Source organism: Buteo buteo, chromosome 6 (genome assembly GCF_964188355.1).
Source record: "Buteo buteo chromosome 6, bButBut1.hap1.1, whole genome shotgun sequence".
NCBI lineage: Eukaryota > Metazoa > Chordata > Aves > Accipitriformes > Accipitridae > Buteo > Buteo buteo.
Window position 1 is genome coordinate 8,565,105 of NC_134176.1, and position 25,559 is coordinate 8,590,663.

At 39.9% G+C, this 25,559-nt stretch overlaps 1 protein-coding gene across 2 annotated transcripts; it reads right to left on the minus strand.

Annotated features, from left to right (window-relative positions):
• Positions 1-343: 343 nt before the first annotated feature.
• Positions 344-18,558, minus strand: WDR89 (WD repeat domain 89). 2 transcript variants are annotated; one of them, XM_075031048.1, is made up of 2 exons: positions 18,457-18,558; positions 344-1,993 (listed from the first exon to the last, which is right to left on the minus strand). In XM_075031048.1, exon 2 carries the CDS (start codon positions 1,960-1,962, stop codon positions 793-795), a length of 1,170 nt encoding a protein of 389 aa, XP_074887149.1. In that variant the 5' UTR covers positions 1,963-1,993; positions 18,457-18,558; the 3' UTR covers positions 344-792. The 2 variants fall into 2 exon arrangements, with proteins under 2 accessions (XP_074887149.1, XP_074887150.1); XM_075031049.1 differs by having other exon boundaries at positions 18,427-18,494.
• Between the last annotated feature and the right edge of the window lie 7,001 nt (positions 18,559-25,559).

Here is a 25,559-nt window from a genome sequence, read left to right on the forward strand (position 1 = left end):
CCTATCAATTTCTTTAACTTACTAAAGATCTCCCCAGTCTTCCAGGTACACACCCCTGAGACGCACTTACCAGGAGGGAATGAAGCTGGTTGCAAGATTCTTGGGTATTTTCTTGTTGGAAATATGCCCTAAATAATGCCAGTTTAACAGTTCTCATACACTTAAAAATTAGCTGCTTGGAATCATGTGTTCCTGTTTGGTTGAATACATTCATATCTTTGGTATGAAAAATATGGTGCTATCAACTGCTTCTTTATGACCTTATTATAAACCATTGATATGACAGTGCAAAACAGGACTTATTTTCTGTTTCGTTAAGAAGTAATTCCCTCAGGCATCAAGATGTGACATAAAATCTTTTAATATATTGAGCAATTTCATTAAGTTCTCTGTAAAGAAAGCAAAATACAGCATGAAATACAAAAGCTTTTAAAACATGCCAGGGAATTTCAGTGGGAAGGTAACAAATTATGCAAGCCACAGGCCTATAATACCCCTTAAAAACATTGGCTGAGACATTAAACAACTACAGAAACATTTTTATACAATATGATTTAAGATCTATTGTTCAAGAACTCGAGAGCAAACATTTACTCTTTTCTGATTAATATTAGCAACTTTAAAAAAACCAAAAAAAGGTATTCTTCTGATGACTGAAATACATTCCCAGGTAGAAATCAAGCATCATAGTTCTTTCCACAGAATACCTCCAAATAAAGCACAGCCAAGTATTGCCTGAAGGATTAAACACTAGGAAAACTCTACGCAGCAGAGATTCCCACTTTCAGAAATTTACTTTTTCCTGCTTTTGAGGGAGCTGTTGTGAACCCTTACTCTCTTCTGCACAGAAGAAGCAATCTTCATAGACGCTTTCTTTGCGAGGGACCTTTCCACAGCTCTGGGTTTCCATAGCAACAGCTGAGCATCCTCTCCACCCGTCAACAGAGACTCATCTGTCAGGTTCCAGCAGAAAGAGCGAACAGTGGCGGAGTGTCCTCCACAAAGGGTACCCACCAGGCTCAGTCCCTCAGTGCTGCAGCTGATAAGGTGAATGTTTCCTGTGGATGTTCCTCCAATAAGAAAGAGTTTGTCTGCCTTTTCGTGGTACAAGCCACCTACCAGGTAACGTAAGCTGTCGTTTTCAATGCAGACTGTGTCTCTGACATCCAGAACATGCAATAGTGTTATTGGTTCTTCGGTATCTAACTGAGCAATGTCCCACCAACAAAATCCCTCATCGTGTGTCATGCAGTAGACCTGTTTATAATCTTTCCCAGACCAGCCAATAAAACTTACTGATGAATCTGAATTGCAAGTTGATATCAAAGCATCATCTTCATTATCCTTGTTAATGTCAAACACATTAACCAACCCATCAGTTGACCCGGAAACTACCAAGTTAGGTTCGATAGGATGAAAACAAATTTTAGTGATATCATCATTGTGACTTTCAGAATAGACTCCCAAGGGTTCTTTAGTTGTGCTGGCACAGTCTGTAATGCCTCTTGCATCCCAGAACACCAGAAACGTGTCCTTTTCAACTTTTTCTGTTCCAGCACAAATTATGAGATCACTGCAGTTGATATCAAAACTGATGAAAACATTGGAAGGATAGCCACTAAATACCTGCACGGCTTTCTGAGTTGCTACACGAATATCCCAACATTTTACTGTACCGTCACTGCATGCGGAAAACACTATGCTGTCACATGTGTGTGCAAATCTGACTCCATTAAGTATCCCAGGACGGCTACTGTACTCCCGCAGGAAGTTTAATGTTTCCCTGTTATATACCCTAATTGACTTATTAGAACACGAAACTGCCACATAGCGACTGCTTTCAGATTGAGCAGGTTTGGAAACGTCTATATCCAGTAAGTAAGCAGGTTCCTCACTTAGTGTAGAACGTTTTGCTATGCGCAAACTAGCAAGCTGCTCCTCAATCTTCTCTACTGCAGTCATTTCAAATGCTGTTCCTAATGTTGTCAGAAACCTGTAATAAATAAAATCCAAGGTGAGTTTTAAGTATAACATTCTGAAATAATTTTAGCTTTAAAAATATATATGAAAAAGCACCTTGCAGAGAGTTAACGCATGAAGTCACAATTCAATTATCCTGACGTCCTACCTACTACAACTTCATTTACAGAAATGGAGAACCGGAAAGGGCTCCCCGAGTTAAGGAGTTCAGTCTCTAGTGACTGTAAGCACTACATCATGTAATCCCCTTAAAAGATTAAATAGTCTGTCTGTGAATCCTGTGAAAATCACTTAGCTAAATTTGCTTTATTATTTTTATAAAGTAAATAGTGAAGTGATGTTCTCCACAAGTAGAAAGAAAATGAAGTCTTCACCACTACCTAAGGAGGAATAATTTTTGTTCTAAAAAGTTGCTATGAGGCACAGCCCACAAATAGTTGCATCAGTACAGCTGCAGTTCTTAAGTGAACTCTTCTGCTGGGGGATGCGCAAAGGGTAGGCAGAGAACAAGACCAAAATTATGTAGAACTACAGCCTGAAATGGCCAGATGAGATAAATTTTACAAGTATTTAGGTGCCCAATGATGCACATAAACACCTGTCAGCATACCACAGCCTAAACAGGCTACATGACATCAGTGGAATTCACTGGAATTAAGCACCTTTGGCATTTTCATCAATTCTCTGAAGAATCTAAACGTTTTTTGAGCCTCCTATAAAACCACATAATGCTGGCTCTTACTGCAACTGATACAAATCTTCCCTTCAGAGGCAATTCTTCCCTGGCACTACTGAACCCTCCTAGAAACCCATACTATTTCAGTGATGCACAGAAATTCAAATTTTACCAAGCAAAAACAAAATTAAAAAATATTCTCTCAATCCTCTCAGACATAGGTTCTCTTCTAAAACAATGGTGTGCCCTTAAAAAAAAAAGAAGAAAAAAAAGAGTTCTCTTTTCTATAACACAAAGGAAAATTCAATTCTGTAATTGCAGTAAAGGCTTTCATCAATTTAGAGTCAGAAAAAGTACTGAAGCATTTAAATTTAAATGAGATATTTGCCATCATAAACAATACATGGTTTTAGTAAGTTCACACGCTACAACTATTTCTAAAAGAAAGATGTAGGTGGGCTATGTTTAAGTAAACATAACCATCCACATGAATGACTTTGGTTAAAATTACAGGTTCAGTTAGAGTACTCTTCTGTGTTAAAACAAACAAACATTGAGGGAATCACACCAGGTTCTAGGGCGCCAACACTCCAGCGACTTCTCACTGGTACAAATATTTCAGGTAATGCAAATAAGCATAAAGCAGTACTCAAAAATCTCCTTTTTTCCTTAAGGACTAGGCCAGCACCCAATCCTAGTTACTACATGCATGAAAGGACCCTTTTTAAACAATCCAAACAGAAACAGAGTAAAAATCAGTCAGACCAGAATGCAAGAAAATATTCTCATGCTTTTCCAGCTGTCCCATCGTAAATTTGTCTGCAAATTCTTCAGGCTGGATTTTTACAGATGGAATGAGCAAGTTTCCATGTATTACTTGTTTTAGGGTAATTATTTTAACGGTCCATGAGAGACCAGCAACAAAGAAAAAGTTGCTATGACAAAACTGCATTCTGCTTTTTCTATTTCTTCGTGTTGTTTGTAGTTTCAGGGTTTTGCTTTCCCTCCTCCTATTTGGTACATAAAAATATTCATGATGCCATGTGACAAACGAGCAAATTCTTAAAAAACAGCTTAAGTAGGCATACTCAGAAAAACTTAATTCCCAAGTCACAAGTAATCTCACTAAGCTATTTGCCTCAGTAATATCCTGACAATGAGGTCCACAGGTTAATCTTCTACATCAAAGCAACCTTTCAGAGCACATCTACAAGTAATTTTTGCCATAAAACGCAGACATCCTGTGGAAACTCCTTTCCCCTCTGAAGAGAAGAAGTTCAACATGTTTTCTGGCATTAGCCTGCGTGCAACCCTACCCACAGAGCTTGCTCCTTACTTTTCTGGGTATGTCCTCAAATGGAACAAACTTTTACTAGAACTATTACATAAAGCAAACTGTTCTCAAACACTGCTTGCTACACTGCTCAAACACAAAAACATTAAACTCCCATGCAAATTAATAATTTAAATTTAAGAAATAAAATATTTTAATATTATTAATAAGGACAACTTCTACTTAATCCAATTTACTGAAGAATTACAATGGAAGCTTCTATTTAAATGCCATTTCAAAACCACATGCTTGAAGGTGGAGAAAGGAGTTTTCACAGCCCAGCTATCCTGTAGTGCTATAACTACTTAAAAAATTGGGTTCTCTCTGTAAACTTTTTGTAAGAAAAATGTAGTTTTCCAGACTGACCTGAATTTCAAGCTCTAAATATTCATACTTTTTATACTCAATAGGCCACGTAAACTCAGACAGACATGTTCCTGACAAATGTCATCCATTTGGAAAGCAAGCTGCAGTTGTTTAAATATTACTGACTTTGATAGAGAATATTATTCAATGAGCAGTTTCTACAACACTCATGTCAGAGCTTTTACTGCTGGGAAGGGGAGGGCGAGGGAACTCTGCAAGTACCCAGAAGTTGTAAAAAGCCAGAGTCTGCAAAAGCATGTTCATTCAGATTTAATAATATTTTCTGAGAAATAAAATTAGCCCAAGATAGCTCTTAAGCTTTTACCCCCAAAATGACATAGGCACAACTATTCTGAAATACCAGAAAATGCTGTTCATGTTTCCAGATAGATGTGCAATTTATATCATCAGGAAGCTGGAGGGTACAGTTTTCAATTCTATTTCCACTGCAACAACTAAGAAGCCTTAAAATTGCATTTGATGGCAGGCAGGTTTTTGCTAAAAAATCAGTAAAATGTCTGCCCTACTAAGAAAGTCTTCAGACTATTATGAAATTGTGATTGAAGGTTATATAAACAATTCATGCTCAAACTTAAGGGTGTAGCTGCCAGCCCTTCCTTTTCAGAAGGGGAAGTCACTGTTGTATTTTGATGGGAAAGTTTAAATGGCAGGAATAGGATCTGTGTTAAATTTATGAGACAAATAGGAAACAATGGTCTTCCAAACACAATAGAAGATAACTAAGCATTGGACTGCAGCCACCTACATAGCACATGGTGCTCTGCACCGCAGAAGTGAAGCGCTTTTTGTTTAGCACTCTTTAACTTCAACAATACAGGTATCTGTTTTGTTTCTGCCACAAAGAAGACTTTGGCAAGGTCAGTATCTTTGAAATCTGACATACTTTGGATATAGCACAACAGCCAGTTGCGATGATCAATGAGCAAAACTGCTCATGCTGATGGGACAAACTGTCTGATGCAAAGACTTTGTAGGGCACAGCCAGCCTGCTCTTGAACAGTTCCAGTCTCAGAAGAAATCGCAGAGAGTGCTGGCCAAAAACTTCTCTTACCCCAAGGTACCTCCTTTGCTCAGAATGTAAGGTAGTTAATTAAATTCAGGTTCTCCACTTATTCCAACTCACAATGGCCCACACTCTGGATCTACAGTCTCAAACCAGACAAAATCCAGGAGAACACCACCACTTGGATGACACACAAGCATCTGGCTGAAGGTGTCCAGCTATGGCTAGTCACTTGTGTTTGAAACAGAAGTCCAATCCCATCCTCAGTGATCACCATTCCTCATATGTAACAGCTGCACCTCACATCTGCATTCCCTCAACAAGGTAAAGCCACCTTTTACAAATTAACCCCGAAACTTCTGTGTTATTGTATCTAGTCCTCTGGAACTACATTCATGTGATCTTTTCTATGAATTAACTTCACTGTTATATGCAACTCCTGCACATGTCCTTGATATCACAACTACCAGAAACAATAAGCTTCTTGAAGGACACTCAAAACTCTTTACATCTTGGGAACTCAGAATAAATACAGTACTCTGAAATAACCTAAAATATTTTGACCTCCAGGGCATCCTATTAGGCTCCTTTAAAAAAGAAAAAAGCTTGATTTTTAGAATAGAAGGCACAAAGTGGAAAGGATGCCAAAGAGGCAGGACAGGATTTTCAGACACCTTTGTTTCTCACTTGTGGAGCGTGGAAACTACCACACAGCAAGACTAGAAGCAAACAGCCAGAGGTGCCGAAAGCAGGCCTTTCCAATGACAATGAAAGGTAAGCACCTATCCACACCAACTAAACATTTAATACTGTCTCGGCATATACTGCTGTGCTCTTTGTGCAGTATTCTAAATGTTGCAGTCTCAACTCAAGCCAACAGACTCACGAGTCCTCTTCAATCCAGAAAGTTTTTAAAAAAATAAACCAACAATTCCTAAGTCATTTTCCTTCTCCTTTTAGTGGTGTACACAAGATGTTGCCAAATTGCATAGTTCTCATTTCCAAAAGAGAATGTTAGCTCAACATAAAATTACCACTCTGAAAAACACCGTGGAAAATGTAGGAGAAGTGGAACTTTGCCTCAAAGTTTTAATCAGTAACATAAGAGTAACTTAAAATTAGGAGGGTAGAAACACGTAATAAAAATGAAAACAACCTGTAGTTTTGGCAATCTTCTCTGCAGAGGTCAAATACCAAAAATAGCAAGGGATTTGAACAGCAGTAGATGAAATCTTGCACTGTTCTTTTCTACTATAAACAATACAAACAGACCCTCCCTTTATTTTCACGATTATTAAAAGTTCAAGAACAAACCAAGAACAAACCTGGAGCTCTGTGCAGTGGAAAGCAATTCATGCATGCAACATTACATGTGGTTTGCATTTTAAAACAAAAATGCAAAGCGCAAGGTTGGCTGAGGAGAACGCATTAGTACACTGCACTTCACTAATGCAAAATGCCTTTAGAGACCTCTCCTCACTGGCACCACTTCACAACAGAAGATGGATCAGCCACATGATCTAAACACTGAGGGGAAGCACAAAACACCCATCAGGCATGCATAATTTCTGCAGGACACAAACTTCTATAGTTTATTTTGTTATTTTACCAAAGCAGAGAGATAAGGTGTTTTTCCAGCATTCCCACAAAGCTATTTTAAGGCAAAGAGAATAGCATTTAGTCTATCCAGCAGGAAGGGAATAAGATGCGCGAGAGGCTACGCTAAAGTGCAGAGACAAGATGTAAACTGCCAAGAGAATTATTTCATCCTTTCGAATCAGCTACATCTAGTTGCCAAACATAAAGCACAGCAAGAAAAAAATTCCACATAATTTTGCATTTGCAGTACAGAGAAGAATACTCTATCAAGAGAGCAGAAAGGAGGAAAAAGATAAAACACTGCCACAACAAAGTCTATGGGAAGAGCAAGAAAATTAGGTCTACCAAAGCATCTGCCTTTCATGAAATCAATTCCTACCCTCCCACCAGTACAGCCCTTGGGGGTACAATCCTGTTCAGCAATGGAGAGAAGAGCTGTAGGTGGGACAGAGAAGCAAGGAAATGGCCTTAACAACAGTTTTGGTTAGAGGAAAAAAATAAAGAGTCAGAACTAGGAGAGAACAGAGTGAAAAAGTCACAGGTGCTCACTGCTTTGGGGTTCAATAATTTTAAAAAAAGGAAACTGCAACTTTTGTGTACTTGCCTTTTGGGAGCATAAGCAGGTGTTCATGTCAATACAGAAACAAAACCTCTTTTTGAATATTATACCAGATATCCAGAGAGACAGAACACAAAAACAACTTTTGGATTTGATGAGGCACAGTTTTAAATGCATAAACCATAAAAACCATACCTTGAATATTTTCATCAAAAGAAAACTTTAAAAATTAGTCTTTTTGGTACAAGATTTTGCATTCCAACTAGAACGACCTATTCTGATTTTGCATCCAACACTGGAAAATATGGTGGAGGCAGGCTAGATTTAGAAAATTTAGGCATACCTTCAGGTCCAATTTGCAATGAATTAACATTCAAAGTTGAGTAACTGAAAACCTGTTGATATAAATTCATGAACCAAAGAGATGGTAAAGAGCTGCAAAGGACCCAGGTGATAAGCCATCATAAGAAAAATCTAAGTGTAGAACAATCCAAAATACAATTAAAAATTCAAATAGGCCAGAAAACACCATACAAAACTATGAAAATGCTCAAATTACTAACTTTGGCTTCAAATTTAAGTCAAAAATTTTTAAAATCTGATGCTCAGATAGCTAAACTACCTTCTCCAGAACAATTTAGGAGACCCTAACATAAAACATGGGAAACATAGTTTCTAAATACCCTAAGAAGCTGTGTCAGACATTATTTCAAACATGTTTGAGAATTTCCCTTTTTCAGTCTTCTCTTTTCATCCAATTCCATCCTAGTGACACAGACCTACTAACAGAGGAGCAGCAAAGCAAGCTCTCTGTCACCAAAATCACACTGACATGAGCAACTGGATCCAACTGAGAAGTTTCTTGTGAGGGGGGGGTTTCCCAGTAGTGACCTCACCAGGTAGAGGATGTTATTGCATCCAGGTGTTGATGGTCATCCAATAAAGGAGACTGCAGAGTAGTAAGAGGATAAGAGATAGTCTATTTTACTCTCAGATCTGGCTATTCTCAGATCAAGCTGACAGAAGCTGCAGCAGAAGCAATCCTATTTTATTCGGATCCAAAAGATTCCCAGGTAAAGGTTAAATTACAGAAACAGATACTTCTAAATTCTGTATGTTCTCCTTTATTTTTGTAAAGAATACTGTATTTAAAACCCTCTGTGAAAGCTGATCTATATCTAAATTGCACACTCATGGACTCTGAACAGGTAAACAACAAACTCTGTGTCCTCAGGTGGATTCCACAGAACAGGCAAGAGCTGCCAGGAAAACTGTCCTAGCACTGGGCCTTGGCTTTTACACTGGAGCAAGTCTGAGATGGGGGTCAAATATGAGGTTTGTGCCTACTGCTCCTCCCTTCTCCCCTCTCCTCCCAGGCACAGACAGTGCCTAAGCTGTACTCCAGGCCAGCATGCTAACAACATATGGGGTGAGGCATCCAGATCACTTTCTAAAACAGGGGTAAGTATCTACCAGGGAAGTGATGGCCAGTTCTGCAACACTCACCCTTTCTCTAACAACTACCTTCTCCTATGATGGGACCCAGGATACTGGTTAACACCCCCACAAGGAACGGAATGCGGACAATGTGTGCATCCAACCACTCCAGAAGACTTCACTGCCCAAGTGCTACGCAAACATCAAAGCTCCTAACTCCAGCAGATGCTAGAAAACTCATAGCTTCAGAACACAGTACCTTTGTGTCCTGGTGTCTGCCTGTAATGTAACCATGGCTATTCAGCCAACCCGCTGCAAAACTTGAAGGGAATCCAAGTCTCAGCCTTCTGCATTTGTGCTTATCTCATCAGACCACAGTGACCACAGAAAAATCATTTCCTTTCTCTTGTGAGCACCTCCCACCGTAGACACCATATTGACATTACTTTTTGTAACCACAAGCACAGGGAAGAAGATACAGAACCAATCAGTCTCTCAATTATGTACAGCCAGCAACTGCTGGAAATCAAACATGCAGGGTACAATGTTCTCCCGCATGTAGCATTATGGTTTTCTTCATTCACATTTCCACAATATAGCCATGAGCAGCTAAGAGAAGGTTCATACCTTTCTCTGAACTATTCCTCACACAGCTCCTCACTAACGGCATTTTCTTTTGTTAAATGGTCAAACAGCTTGCTGTTTGACTTGGCACTAGAGCTATGCACCAAGTTGTTTAACTCACAGATAAAGAAGACAGAAATAAAGCTATCCGTTCAAGTGGATTTGAACAAGAGCCTGGCCTATGAACACTTACTAGTCCTGATTGTGGCAGAACAGCTTACTGAGTAACTCCCAGCAAGATGCAACATTCACTCTGTACTTTCTTAATCAGTGAAACAAAACCAGCATTTGCCCAACTCACTAATATTTGTGTACACAAATATTAGTAAGTACAGTCAGCAGCAGACTTTTGAAAGAAACAGTCTTGCTCTGAACATCTACCCTACAAGATAAAATGCAAAAGTCACAGTAATACTGCAATGCACCTGCAAATTCCACAACTGAAAAGTGCTTTGATGTCCTTTCAAGTTTAGGATTACAAGAAAGGACTCTGAGAACGATTATTTTCAGGGCCATTTTAAGCTGAACAAAACCACCACATGAATGGGCAACCCAATGATCCACCCTACAGAGAAAGGTGAAAGGAAAAAATTACTTATGCAGCTACATGTATAATTTAGTGACTCTGAAATAACACCACTTATTTCCTTCAATTTAGACAGTGCCACTTGGTACCAACATCTTCATATTAAAAAAAACTGGAAATAAGTAAGAAGATTCTTCCCAAATATCAATAAATTTTGCTGAAATTCTTCCAAAGAATTTGTTTCTACACCACAGGAAGCCTGGGAAATTTCAGCCTAAATTTAGCAGCAACCGTAATAAAAGGATATAAAGAAACTTAGCTACAGCAGGAAAAATAGCTCCTACTACCACACACTGGTGCCAAAATACCTCTAATGAGATAAAATGTTTTATTTACCAGCATATTTTAGAAATTCTTTCACAATAATAATTTAGCTTAAGTACACTTCATTACCAAAGCTGATTCTTCAAAACACAAGACTCTTTGCTTAAAAACCGAACCTTAAATCAGCTACTACAGTTCTCGTCTTCGCTAGGGATGTTGCTGGTGAACTGATAAGAAGATATTCCCCTACATGTGCAGATGTGGCACCACTATTTTCCGAACACAACATTCATGTGCTTGGGAATTTTTCACACCATGCTAACATCACTGCCTAAGGAATCCTCTGCAGTTCCAGATGTATTGTGCAAGCACAAACATCTGTCAAGCCTAAGCAGGGGAAATGACTTCTCATTTTCCTCATTTGCTTCCCCAGGAACATGCAGATCACTAAGGTATCTTCGCCAGTCACATCCTACAATATCCATTTTTTATATTTAGCTAATCCAGAACATCACCACGTAAAGGTAATTTGTCAGACCCTCTCCAGTATCAAAGCAACAGGAGAAGATGTAGATCCTTGTGTGCCCGTGACAGTTCACAGACTATCAATTTCCAAAACATGCTCTTTGTGTGCAGTCTGACGGCTGGAGGCTCTGCTGAATCCTTATCATGCCCTAAGCTCAATTTTCAATGCTTTGTAGTAGACAAAAGGAAAAGATGTCATCTAAGTGACAACAGTAGGATAGAAGAGGCTGAAATAAGGGGTTTTAGAGCTATGCTGACTCCATCCTATTCAAGAGGTAAAGAGAATTTACCTTTCAGTCTCCATAAAAGATGCTAAAGCATCAAGTATGTGCACATTGTACCCATGCAAGGCACTCTCTTCAGCTCTTTGTTTTCAAGAGCCTTTAGACAGTATTTACACTTGAACCATACATAGCACTCCAGTACTAGCTTCACCACTGCCATACCCAGACTAAAAAAATCATTTCTCCCTTTTTATAACATCCAAGTACATGGTGATTTTTCACCATACTGCACTGTAAGTTCATGTTCAACTTATTTTTCACTACGAGAGTGATTTAGGACTCGGTAATAAGAAAATGAATAGCAAAAGGGAAGGACAAAAGAGCAAGTATGTAGGTATTGATACTCTACCACTTTCTGATCAAGAGACCTACTGCATGCAGCAACACAGACAAACCTTGCTGGCAAGTCACAACAAAAACTATATGCTTTTGTTAGCACCCATAAGACCTGGGTGGGGAATTTATCTTTCTGAGACCCACAAAGACCTTTCCAATATCTTTGGCAGACAGTGTTGCCCCAAAACAAGACCAGGATAAAAAGCAAAGTCAAGAGCCTTATACATTTTAATAACCCTGACCTCAAGCCATGTTTGTCTCAATGCTTTAGTCAGTCCATATTTCACAGGGTCCTTGGCTGAAGCTAATCTCTTGATAACTAAGCCATAATCAAGTGCAGAGGACGGGTTAGATGATCTAGGGAATGGACTGTTTATTTTACAAGAAGTAGCTGAGATGCTTTGCCTTGTATACCTTGGCAAACACAGAGACCGAGAGGGGATATGATTACTATCTACAGATACATCAAAGGAATAAATGCTGAGGAGGGAGGGGAGCTACTCAAGAACAATACTGGCACAACAGTTTAAGAGTATAAACTTACCATAAATAATATTTAGAGCAGAAATTATAAAGTTTATCTTTCAAAACAGTTTCCAATTAGAACAGCAGGGGCAAAAACCTTGACTGTCTTCATCAGCCTGGCACCCACAACTGCCCTTGTACAGCAAAGAACACAAATAGGAAGGCAGACTGAAAAACAAGCAACTATGAGATAAGCTGGCTCATCGTTTCTTTCTGGAAGATACCACATTGCCAGACAGACAATAGCAAGACACAACATTAGCTTACTGCATAGTTTCAGAAGCAATATTAAGACCGTACTAAAAGAGTATGTGTGTGCACAGAGAGAACACCGCTTCCAGCTTAAAGTGGCTTCCTCTCTCCACGCCCCTGAAATTGTCGGGATAAGACTCTGAGGACTTGAGCGCGCACCTCCAAACAGCCACATCTTTTTGCAAAGGCTCTTGCACGGAAAACGCAATGCCTCCCTCCCAAGTTTGAATGTTTATCGGTCACCGCAACGTAGAACTGAAGACTTTTTGTCCTGCAGTGACTGCATCTCTCGGTGCAACACAAACATGACGTCAGCGTGGCTGACGACGTGCGCTAAGGCCATCTCACAAGTCACCAGGGCGTCCGGCGGAGAGACGCTGTTATTTCGCACTCAGCCCACTTGATGTCACTAATGACCACCACTCCCGAGGCGCTGCAGAGTCCCGGATTTAGACCACGCAATTCAAAAGCACTTACCCTTTTTATTACATTTATATATTCCTACACTCGTTTTAATCCGTTACGATAAGCTGTCTCCTCTAACACAGTAACATTCAAGGAAACAAAAACTAAATTTAGAGTGCAAGGCATAGGAAATAAGCCTGAAGTACTGCAAAGAACTTTACTGAGGTACCAGCATTTTTTTCTTCCTTTTAAAAGCCTCAGATCCTCAAATCAGACTATTAATCAAAAATCACAGCCTTCACTTAAACTGTCTAGCACCAAAAACTGGAGAAGAAAAAAAACCCCAAACTCAACTACACTGCAACTTTTTCTTTCTCATCTGTCAAAGAGCTTAAAAATAAGTTACATGCTCTTTTTTGAAGTCTCATTTTTGTGAATTCAATTCAGAGCTTTCGATCTTTCAGACTTCATGACAACGCAAAAAGTGAGTCCAGTATTTCCAAGCAACACACACAGAAGCATACAGGGAACAACTGACTTCTATGCGTTTGTATTTGCTCTTTAAGAATCCAGCAAGCATCAAGTCCAGAAACACCCATCACTAAATTTTCCCAGGAAAGGGGGGTGGGAAACAAACCAAATCCAACAACTAAAAAACCCTTCCTCTCTCAATCTGTTACACTCACATCTGGCTCCTATGAACATTCCTGAAGCAGGAACATTCAATACACAGACACAGTAATAGTTACCTAAGACACTAAACCATTAGAATTAATTTTTCCTTAAATCTATTTTCCCCCTTTTCAAGAGTCATGAAATTCATTAGCTATATTAACAGATATTGAATAAACTAAAATCAACTTCACTTACCTCAAAAAATCCTCCACAAACTGTATACAAAACGTGAGTAAGTCAGGTCTGCTAGAAGAAAAGCTGTATGTTTCTAAACAAGAATTTTTGCTTTCACAGCCATCTGCTTGTCCCTTCTGATTCCACAAAGGAATAATAACACTTAATTCCAGCTCTCTCAGTCATTCCCATAGCAACAAACATACACACATACTTATTACAAAAAGATTCTCAAATTATTGAAAAATGACCAATATCTGAAGCTTCCTATTCCAAGTACTGCCAGCACATAACTCCATCTAGCAAGCAATTTGCCAATTTTAGTTAAATGCTACATTGTTTTTTCACCAATTTAACTGCTTACCAATTGTACAGCACTTTTACATCTTATTCTTAATGAGAAGCTGAGCAATAGTTTTGCCTTGAAATAACAGGCACGGGAAAAAAGAAAGATCACAGTAGTTATGGCTAGCTGCAGAGGCGCGCAAGTGAAAAGTTGCTAATCAACTAAAAAAAAAACCAAAGAAAAAAGATGAAGACTCTGCTGAAGAAAAAAAAAAAAGAAATTGCAATACGATTAACAATACAGCAAAAAAAATCATTTTACTTTAAAACTAATTTGTTTGAATCAGTTAGTTTAATCCAGCATAAGAACTATGAGTGGTTTAATGCACCTGTTTTTTCACAGATAACATTCAGTTGCTTTATTAAACGAAGGATTTCCAGAATCCTTTGGTTTTGATTTTTCAATAAGTTTTCATTTAGTTAGGAAACTAGAGAATTAAAGAAAAATAGCAAGTGCCCTTATAAGCCCACAGTGAAGTCTTATATAAAACAGCAAGTCTCAAAGAGCAAAACAACAGGGACTAAGAGGTTTTAAAATACTTCCATTCCTCTATCTGTTGCAACTTTTAGTCTGAAACTAAACATTAAGGTCACCTCAAAACATTTTCAACAATACAAATAGTGTAATAAAAAATAATAACAAAAATCTGAGATATTAACAGTCTGCAAGAAGTGCCTTCAGATTAATATGAAAGGGGGAGATAAATTTATGTAAAGTCTGTAAAGGGTGTAAACAACAGTACAGATGGTTTGTCTTGCAAAGGAGATCAGACTAGATAATGCAACAGTCCTTCTCGACTTAAACACTTGACATAATGAAACAGAATAAAAACATGTAAAACTGAAGAATTTTTAAGAAAATATTAATGTGAACTTGTTAAAATGGACAGCCGTGCAATATTTGCTTCCTGCCACTGCTTACGAAGTATTTTGATTATTGAAAACACTCAAATATCCTGTAAGGCCTAGGAAACAGGACAGAAAAAATATCCTATGCTGGGACATTGAGAACAGCCTAATAAAATTACTCGGTATTTATCCTGAAATTTGAGCATGATTTTTTCAATGCTATAGACAGGCTTACTTTCTTTTTCCAGTGAGCTGTCCACCCCCATCTCCTGCTTTGTTCTCACTGAAATATTTTGTTGAAAACTTGCATCAAAGTGTCAGCTAAAGCAAAAATACATCATAGAAACAATTCATCCAAACTACTGAAATTTAATTTGAAGCCAACATTTTGGCATCAGACATCCTTCACTCCCAGTCTAAAGCTTTATCTACCAAAGCAACTACCTTCTACATACAATTTCACAATCCCTCCCCCTTCCATTTATTTTAGAAGCTAATACAACACTCCCTGGTCAGTCACCTCCATGCACCAAGTTACCTCCACATATATTTAACTAACCAACCCTAAATTAAATGCTCTAAGCTTCTTTAAAGACTGTATTGAACATGTCCCATCTCTACATGCTGACTGCACCAGCCCCACAAATTAACAAAATAAGCTTCTGCCAGATCTGAACCAGCACCAACTCCGCTTAGTTTGTAGGTACAAAGTGCTGCAATAGAACTGTCCTTTCCCAGGGCTTCAACAGCTGCAGGCAGGAAGGAGGGAACAGTCTGAGGGGAGCTTTGAAGGGAAGAAAGGGGAAGGAAAAGGACCTGGCAGGAAGAAATGTGAGGAAAATGCACCAGCAAGAATTTATGTAACCCTTCTGTTAAAGGAAAAGAAATAGTACTGGAACACGAGAAGGGGAAGAGCTAAGGGAAAAGTGGATAGTGGGTCAGACTAAAGACTGAAGAGCGCAAAGGCACGTTTGAAGCTGAACTTCCTAACCCCACATGGCTATAGGCAACACACTCTATTCCTGCCTTTCTTATGTCCCACAATGTCCACCTTGCACCTAAATTGTTTGCAAGTCACAAAGCACACCCATCTCCAAAACCTGGCCTTGCGAAGTCTCCAATTCACAAGTCTCAACACTCTTTTTTTATGTCTGGTGTGAAACCCGCTAACAGACTTGTCATCACACAGGAGAAGGTGACACACATAGAAGACATCTTTTCACTCATCAATTAAAACCAAGTCCTAAAAGTCTGCACAGGCGACTTTACATCAACATGGCTAATCAGCAAGGTAGTGCTGATATCCTTCTGCTTTGCTTTTTTTCAGAAAAGCTTAGAAATCCCATTAGATATATAGTTACAGTAAAAGCATGTCAAAGCTGCAGAACCCATCTGGGAAGCGCTGCCAGCACATAGCAGCAATCTGGTTTTACACAAGACCTCCCATGCAGTCAGGTACAGACCAGATCCTAGGGCTGCCCAGCAAAGGACTCTTGTCCCCAAGACTGATACACTGAAAGAAAAAAAAATTTAAAATTCATCTTATACTTAGGGCACTTAAAAAACTACCTGAACATCATCAATCATCCCATGTACAGCAGAACTCTTACATAGCAAAAAATAAGGTAATTGTTTCCAAAAAGTCTGAGAACACACAAGAAACAGCCAGGCCCCACATCACTGTCCATGTATGCAGCGGCTGCCAAGGAGTCCTAGGCCCACCTTCCCTACAGGGCTGTTCCTTGACCCCATAAAAAGATATTTGGAGGAAAACACAAATAGCTACCATAGTCTTTAACTCTAAAGAAACAGAAGCCAACATGTAAACTTTAAACAAGCATTATGTAAAATTAGCAACTCAAAAGCAATCCTTGGGATACAGAAACCTTTTCAGTTACTCCGTCGACAATGACAATTATCTTATTAGGAGCTGCTCTGCACACACACCTCACTGAATCTGACGATTGCTCTCAAACAGAAAACCCATTTAAAATATTAGGAAATAAAAGGCATTAACATTGCTTAGTTCTGAGAACAAAGTTTTTACAGACTCCAAAACCAGCATACTAAGAAAAGGCCTTGTGTTTCTGCATTCTTCCGAATATACATTTCTAGGGAAAATGAATTTGGAATTATAGAATTGTAACCAATATGAGTCGGTAACATAACACAGCACTGACAATTCTACTCCCCATATCTTGTAGGCAAAAGTTAATTCCCCAACACAGCATATTTTGAAATACCTGTTGGTTATATAAAACATCATTTAAGGATATACATATTATGGCTTTAGCAGTGGTTTCTCAATTTTTTTTTCTTCAGAAACATAAAAAAGTTTCTTTTCACTTTTTCCCAGGGGAATAAAACAACCAAACAAAAAAAATCAAATCAAAACTTTTATTTCTTTTTCTGGCCTTTTCCAGATTTTTATTTTGGTTTGGTTTAGACTGTTACTATTATTAAAACAGATCCCCATCTTCACCAAACCTAGGTGAGGTCAGCTGGTACCTAACAGCGTAACTTCTTAACTAACATATTTTATCTGCCAATACAGGTCCTAACTTTAAACCTGACAGCCCCTAAGTGGCCAGTCACAACTCTAATCAGATGTGCCTGCCCAAATTAGCAATTAGCTGACCCAGCCCTCATGTCGGGCTCAACCCTAGCCCAGTCTGTACCAGCCACAGCATCAAAGCTAGAAAGGGTGACCAGGCCAGTGTCAACCCTCCACCAGCCCCTTATGCCCTGTTCATAGAAATCATTCAGGTTGGAAGAGACATTTACCATCATCAAGTTCAACTGTTAACCTAGCACTGCCAAGTCCACCACTAACCATGTCCTTAAGTGCCACATCTATGTGTCTTTTAAATACCTCCAGGGATGGTGACTCCACCACTTCCCTGGGCAGCCTGTTCCAAGACTTGACAACCCTTTCAGTGAAGAAATTTTTCCTAATATCCAATCTAAACCTCCCCTGGCGCAACTTGAGGCCATTTCCTCTTGTCCTATCGCTTGTTACTTGGGAAAAGAGACTTCAGAGTGCTTTGAGAGCTCACGTTAGTCTTCCTAAGCTTCCAGGCTTCACTAAGTAAAAGAATAAACTCATAGTGTAAGTCGAGTGCTTTTATTCACTCTTTACCAGCGACACAGACAGCATCACTACCAGCAAAGCAAAAGATGCTTCAGTTTAGCCTAATGGAAAAAGAAATGCCAGTGGTGAGGGAAAGAAACTTCAGGAGCCCCCCCTTCCTCCTCCCTACCGCACAGGACACTGCCTGCACCAAGAGGCGTCTGCCCCCGATGCAGAGGAGCAGCTTCAGGGTCAGGACAAGGGGCACCCCTGGGCTCTCCCAGCCCAAACCACCCTCTGCGGGCAACCCCTCTCCTCCCCGGCCCCCCCAAACCCCGCAGAGGCAACCCCTGCCAAACCCACAGGACCCACCCTCCTCCACAGAGGAGACCCCCTTCCCTCTCCCAACAACCCTCCATAGAGGACCCCCCCCACCCCACCCCCGAAACCATCCCCCTCAGAGGAACACCCCCCCCCTCACCTTCCCCACATCAACGCCCACACGGCAAACTCTGCCCTGCCCTCAGCTGCCCCTCACCTCAGAGGAACCCCCCCCAGGGGTCCTTACCCCGGTCCCTCAGAGCCGCCTCCTCCCGCCCCACCGCGTGCTCGCCGCGCCGGCCCCGCCCCCCATAGGCTCCGCCCCCGGAGCCCTCCCCAGCCACCCCATCGGTTGCTCCGGCCGCCATCTTCCCTCCTTGGCGGCGGGAAAAGGAAGCGACGCAGAGGAAGGGGATTGGTGCAGGCGGTGGAGGGGGCGGGGCTCCCTGCTCTTCAATCGCCACTTTATTGGCTCCCGGCGGCGGCGCGGGGCGCGCGGAGAGCCCCGTCTCGTTGCCATGGCACCGGGGGCGTGGCTTTCCCCGCCGGGCAGCGCTGAGGGCCGCGGCTGCGGGAACCCGCCGCCATTAACGGACCTCGGAGGGGAAGGAGCCGTGATAAAATCACGGAGGGGAGGGGCCCACGGGGCTGGGCCGCGGGCCCGGGGCGGGTGCCAGGCCGCGGCCTGCATCTTCCGACGGAGCCCGGGCTGCCGGCGGCGAGCAGGGCCTCACGGGCTGGAGTTGTGCCCATTTTCAGTCATGGCTCAGGTTTGCTGGCACCGTCCCTGACAGCCTCGAAAAGAAAATGATCTCATGTTCGACAGAGCAGAGTTCAAGAGTCACCCAGAAGGCTAGCAAGCAAACGGTGAAGTTGTCCTTTAATAATTAAAATCAGCCTATTTATTGATTTTTCTGCTCCCGACGAGTGCGCTGCTTCGGCAATGAGGCACTGAGCGTCTCTGGCACACGAGATCGGAGCTGGTCAACGGGATTAGGGACTGAATTTCCCCTTTTACCTTTTTAGCAGTAACTGACCTTGTCAAAAACCAATACCTGTCAAGAAGCAAGGAAATGCTGGCCTAACGGGGTTATGGAAGGAGATGCACAAATCCATCAGCTTCTGGGTGTGTTCGTGGAGCTGTGGCGGTGTGCCACACCGAGCTGCCCTTCTCTGAGAAAGCGGGAACAGACAGGATTATTTCCTGGGAGGGATCCAAACAAGAAGAGGGACAGGAGGGTCCGTTAGGTTTCTTTTTCCTTCAGCTTGCTGCTACATTTTTCCAGGCCCTTCTTTTTTCAATTAAAGTTCCAAATAGTATTTTTTTTCCTTTTTTTTACTTACAGTTTAATAGACCGGCACATACAGGTTATTAGAAGGATAGCATACTAACATTTGCTTCTTTTTAACTTTTTATTTAATATTGCCCAAAGTGTTAGAACTCAAAATTCCTTGTTCTATTCTTAATTTACTGTTCAGCATTGAAGTTTGTTTGGACCCAATTGCAGAGTACTGCATTAGGCCACAATTTTAGATGGATGTTATTCAGTGAGAAAAGTAATTTGTACCTTTATTTTTGTACCAGTAGAATCAGATTTGTGGTCTCTTCTGATAAATGCTGTAAGTTGTGGTAAATAATATTACCAATATCATAGATAAATAAGTAAATTATTTCAAGAAGTATTTTTAAACATGGAAATATTTTCATCAGCTTAGTTTCCACTGCCATTTTTTAAATTAAAATCTAAACATTTGAGCTGACTATATATTTTTCTAGCAAGATGACAAAGAGCTTTATCTAAACCCAATAATGTGGTCAAGTCACATGGATAATAATCACAGAACATTATAAAAAACATAAGCTGTACCTCAGTTTAAAGGCCGCTTTATCGCTGACACATTACGAAAGCAGAAAGTCAATCAAAAGATACTTCAAAGTACTGACAATTCCAGTTGCCTGCCACTAGTAGTGTGCAAACTTTTAATTAATTCTACGTGCTCCAGTATAACTAATGCTATTTTTATTACTGCAGCTATTTATGTACCTAGCAGCACAATAATCTTTCTATGAGTAGAGAACACCCTTCTGTGATCACTCTGCAATACCATAAGACTGTCAACTTGTATTTCACAGGTGCACTGATGATTCACCTAGATTTCAGCTTAAAGTCTGCTCTCTAAATAGTTTATTAGGACCAGATATTAATACAGCTATTTGTATTTGTGAGGAGTCACAAGTACACAGCTCACAGAAGCCTCTTAGCCAAACAGGTATCACAGAAGACAGACCCATTCATCAACTGCCATGAAAAGGTGCCCTATTTTTTTTATTTTTACTTCTTAACGATTATTTGGAGGGCCATTTTTTTCCTGCATGGTGCACTGAAGATAGAAAAATATCTAAGCACATGACATCAAAGCACAAAGACATGCTTATTGTTTTCACAGTAAATACGTTTCATCATTGTTGTGAAGCCTGGTCCTGCTGAAGTCTACTGCCCAGAACTAATCACTGCTCAAATTGGTGAGAGTTGTTCTGAACATTTCAAAACAAGATGTGGATGATTTCATTGAAGACAATATTGGATTTAAAACAATATACATTATAATACTTAAGGCTGTATTGTAAATGCCAATATTGCAATGAGAAATATTTTTAGTTAGTTTTTCATCTGAGTTTCCTGGGGTGGTTAGTATTGCCACAAATTCAACAAATATCTTCTGTTCATTGTTCACATAGTAAAAACAGCTGCAAGATCAACTCGAATGACATACTTCTACGGCCACGGATTTGGTATTCAGTACTCCCAGATGAATGTAGCTATATTAACAGAAAGTACAATTTTCGCTAGCAAACCAATGCTGCTGAGTTACAGTATATATTGGGTAAAAATGAATCTGTAAAGTTCACCACAGTAATTGTATGCCAGTTGCTCCAGAGATCACTTGTAACTCTTGACAGTTACTTTATAAGCAGAACTTAAAACAAAAGACATTTTTAGAAGGGAATCTTTGTGATCCCCACCTTAAAAGAAAGTAAAGCAGTCTAAACAAATCTAAGTTTCAGTGTCATGTGCTCTAGGACTAAGGTCGAGTACTCAAACAGCAAGTTCTCTAGAATAAGAATTTTTTGCATGTGTTTGCATAATGCCACAACATATGTTGTGACACAGCTGTCCCCGAGTGTAGCCAGCAACTTTTAGATGCTACATAATGCACCACAAACATTTTTTGCATATTGCTTGCTTTTTTCTTTTTTTTTTTTGCTTGGGTTGCATTGCATGAATTAACTTGTATCTGCATGTAGATGAAGTGTTACATACCAGGGATCAGTGAACATAATTCCATCAGCAAATTCCTGCAGATGAAGTAGTAGAAGGTAATGTGATTTGCTGGAGAAAAGGGGATTTATTTTGAACATCTTTAAAAGTTACAGCTGATTGGATCACTTCACTTTTCAGTTCTCATCTGTTTGTTAGGGGAACGGGGGGAGTTGGCAAACTTCTCTCCATCACTTTTTGCAATTCTACCTGCAGAACTTGACACAAAATGTAAAAATGATGCAAATTTATTATGACTGATGATGATCAAGTTCCTGGATTTATTGAAAGTACTTTAATGCTTAATTGCCACTTAGTGCTGAATAAGCACTTAATAAACCAAAATCAAATGTTGATTAAATCATGTACTCTAATTTCACAGTACAATGAAAGGATGTTTTGATTGCAAAGTCAAGTTGTTGGATAAGCACACCATTTTTTAGAGGTCAGCTCAGAGTTAACAGCTTCTGACTTCAGAAAACCTAAGCTAACTTCCTGCATCCTGCGGTAAAAGAACTGCGTCTGTCATCTCTTCATTGCAGGAATTCTTGATTTTAATAATGCTACTATTGGTAACAATGCTTGCAATTTCTTATGACCTGCACAGAGTGCCAGTTTAAGATTTTATGTTTGATCCTGTTGAAAGCAGAAAATTAGGCCATGCACTGTGGGCTCCTCCTCAGCCTCCCAACTGTTCCCTGTAACTATCTCTAAAAGGTTGAGTAGATGTTCCAGGCATAGTTCAGGTAGGGAAAAAACAGACTGCAGACAAGTATTTCTGTTTTCCTGGTTGTCCTCTCTAAACATCCATGGTAGGGGTGCACCTGTTGAGATCTGGTTTTTTATTGGCAATTTTGTTAGTAGCAAGAATTCTGTATTCCTCCCTGAAGCAGAAATATCAAACTGGATGCAACAGCAGGAGCCTTCCATCTGAGTGGTAGCAGAGTGCACCCAAAGTGCACCAGGAAGGGTTTATCTAATGGCATTCTCAGTTCTTTTTGTGTTTATAGAGAGACTAAACAGAATAGCCTAGGTTCCTGCACACAGCACAGACATGCATTATGAAGCAGCTCAAATCTGCTACCTACTGACTTTTTGGGTGGCAATTTCTTAAGAGCATGTATTTATTTGTCAGATTCCATACGCTGTACACTTTTTTGTTGGGGGGGGGGGGTGTACCATTTTTATCTTTGCTTCAAACTGTGATCTTCTAACTCCAACTGAAATTGGCTGACACCAAGATCAATTACAGAAGACTAGCCCCCCAAAGGTCCAAGTTCAGGAGAGAGAGAGAAGCACTAGGCCATCAGACCAGACACATATTTCAGAACTGCTGTATCACAGATACAGTGTTTGCATAACTACTGAAGTGTCTTGTATATAAATTTTGTAATAGACATTTATTTGCATTGACAAGAAAGAAATCTCACAAACCAGATGTTTAAAAAAGATGCCTGGACATGCCTCCAAGGGAAAAGAGCCAAACCTGACCATAAGAATTTTTTATTTTTCTTTCAATTACATATTAGTGAGGTTAGTCAGCCTGAAGTCTAGACACAGTCCCAATACTGTCACAAGGCCAATGCATCAGGAAAGAACAGAACTGCTGCTGCAAGGCAAGCACAATGCAGTGCTAATTAGCATTGGTATGAAATCAGTCTCCATGTTAAGCTGGTTGACTTTGTACTTTTACCATTGTCTTAAAGATGCTGGCAACTTTTACTCCTTCAAACATTCTTAAAAATTATCAGACACAGCACTATGTTCTATAAACTTCAGCCCAGAGAAAATATTCCAACTCTTAAAGCAGTGTCAATTTGAGCAATAGCCTTATTTAATTTATAATTCCCGCATCTGCAACTGATCCACTGTAGTCTACAGCCGTAACTGCTAAGCAATTAGTAGCCATTACAGCATGAATAATGCTGTAAACAGTAAATCACCAAAAATTAATAGAGTACATGCTGTGTACAGTGGAAACACAGGCAACAACAGCCTCTCTAAATTTTAATTTTAAAAATCTTTGCAGGTTAGTAGAAATCCAAGTCATCGAGTTCTGAAATTTAATCATTCTCTACAAGGCACACATCATTACATCCCTTTGCTTAACACATGGGATTAGCAATTGCAAAGTAACTCTTCATAACAGGCATCTTTCTGGCAATCTTCCCAAGGCAGTTGTGGACTTGATCAGCCACCCAGACTGAATTCTCTACAGCAGGAATTATCCAAATATGGCTACTGGCATACCAGGAGAGATGATCAAACATGTGACAGATTAAATAATTCAGGGGAATTTTTATCATTAACTGATATGGAAGCAGAACATACCTTCTGTTTATGTTTGCTAAGCTATCATGTCAAATTAGCCTTATACATTTAAGGGGAAGAGATCTTTTAGAAAATAAACTTTCCTGAGTTTGGGTTTTGTTGTTTGTTTGGTTTGGGGGGGTGGGGAGGTACTGTTGTTTTGGGGTGGTTTTTTTTTTTTAGATTCTGAGCAGATTAACTGCTGAATCCATCTACAAACTCAAATCTGTGACTACCTGGAATCAAACTTCATTAGAATTAGTACAGGTGATGGACTGTTCTCTAGCTACTGTAACAGATGACCACAACTCTAAGCCAAAATAGCTCCCCACTCTCCAACTTTGGGAAACTAACTACTTCCTTTTTTGATATTAAATATATGCAGACACAACTGCATATAAGCTAAGGAAAAAAGCAAATTAAAAAAAGGAATTTTAGAAGTTATTAAAAGGCTATAAAGATGGAATTTATTTTGTTACTAACCCCAAGAATGTTCTGAAAAGGATTTACAGCTGATGCCTTGTTCATAACTCCATTTCTTCATTAGCATACTACTCCTCGACACCTCTGTTAATCTCTTATGTCCTCCTCTTACCCATTCCCACAACCCTTTTCTCCTCCACATGCCAACATCTTACCTCTGATACACACAAGTTCCTCCCCACCTTTTCTTTCTACAATGGTCTAGTGACATACTTTCTTGCTGTTTCTCATCATCTACAATCTTACTTTGCACATTTCAGACCAGCCACAGTGTTTTAACACAGAACGGAGATACCCAACTACGCAGAGGATGACTGCATGAAGGAAACCAGTTTGGCACATGAATACTCTCCATTGTGAGTTGAAGGACCCTTGTTCTGTGGCATATCACCAAGCATGAAGTATGGCTGTGAAGTTTGGTAGGTTGCTGGTCTTTATAGCTACTTGAAGGGAAAAAGCTGAAGAGCAGATGAGAAGTAGGTGTCCATGAAGTGAGGAATAATGCCTTGTAACACATGGGACAGCTGCACATGGGAAAGCACCAGACAGCTGGCAGGCAAGAGTGCCCACTCGTACAGAATCAGGAAATCATTGCTTTCCCACCCAGGAAAGGCTGATCAGAATCTAGTTGTAGGCAATTTCACCTACTGCAGACTTGCTGTTTTCTATCACTAATTTGTGGGGGTTTCTGGAGTAGAAAAAGTGTTTTAGTTCTGTTGAACTAAGGAGTTTAGAATAGTATACACAGAAGTAAGATTCTCTTGTTGAGTTTGCTGTTGTCTAAACTTCACTGCATTTCATTATGAAGCATTGATTTAAACAGCAGCCTTTCACTGATTTTTATGCCAGCATAAAGGAAGTTTGATACTTTCCTCCTGAGATTAAGAAAACAACTTTGGCTCACCTACAAATTGCTGCAGTGGACATGCACTTGGAGAGGAAAGGGAAAAAAACCCCACAGATTCTTAGCAGATTTAGAATCCTTTCTCATACCTAAAAGATTTATTATGTAGTTAAAAAAGAAAAGATTTCTCTTTAGGATGTTATCCATGTTCAATACTTGTGGGGACACAAGAAAGTATTAGTCCCAGCAGGGGGAGGGAGGGTCAGAACATGAGAGGCAAATAAAAGCAAGCATACCAGCCATACTTCGAAAGGGCTGCTATATACTGTACCAAAACCACATCATCTGTAAACCAAGTATTTGCTATGCCATCTGAAAAAGTTATTGCATGTG

What these genes read in the sequence shown, in the direction of transcription:
- WDR89 (XM_075031048.1), bottom strand. Translation starts at nt 1,962, where the DNA reads ATGACTGCAGTAGAGAAGATTGAGGAGCAGCTTGCTAGTTTGCGCATA.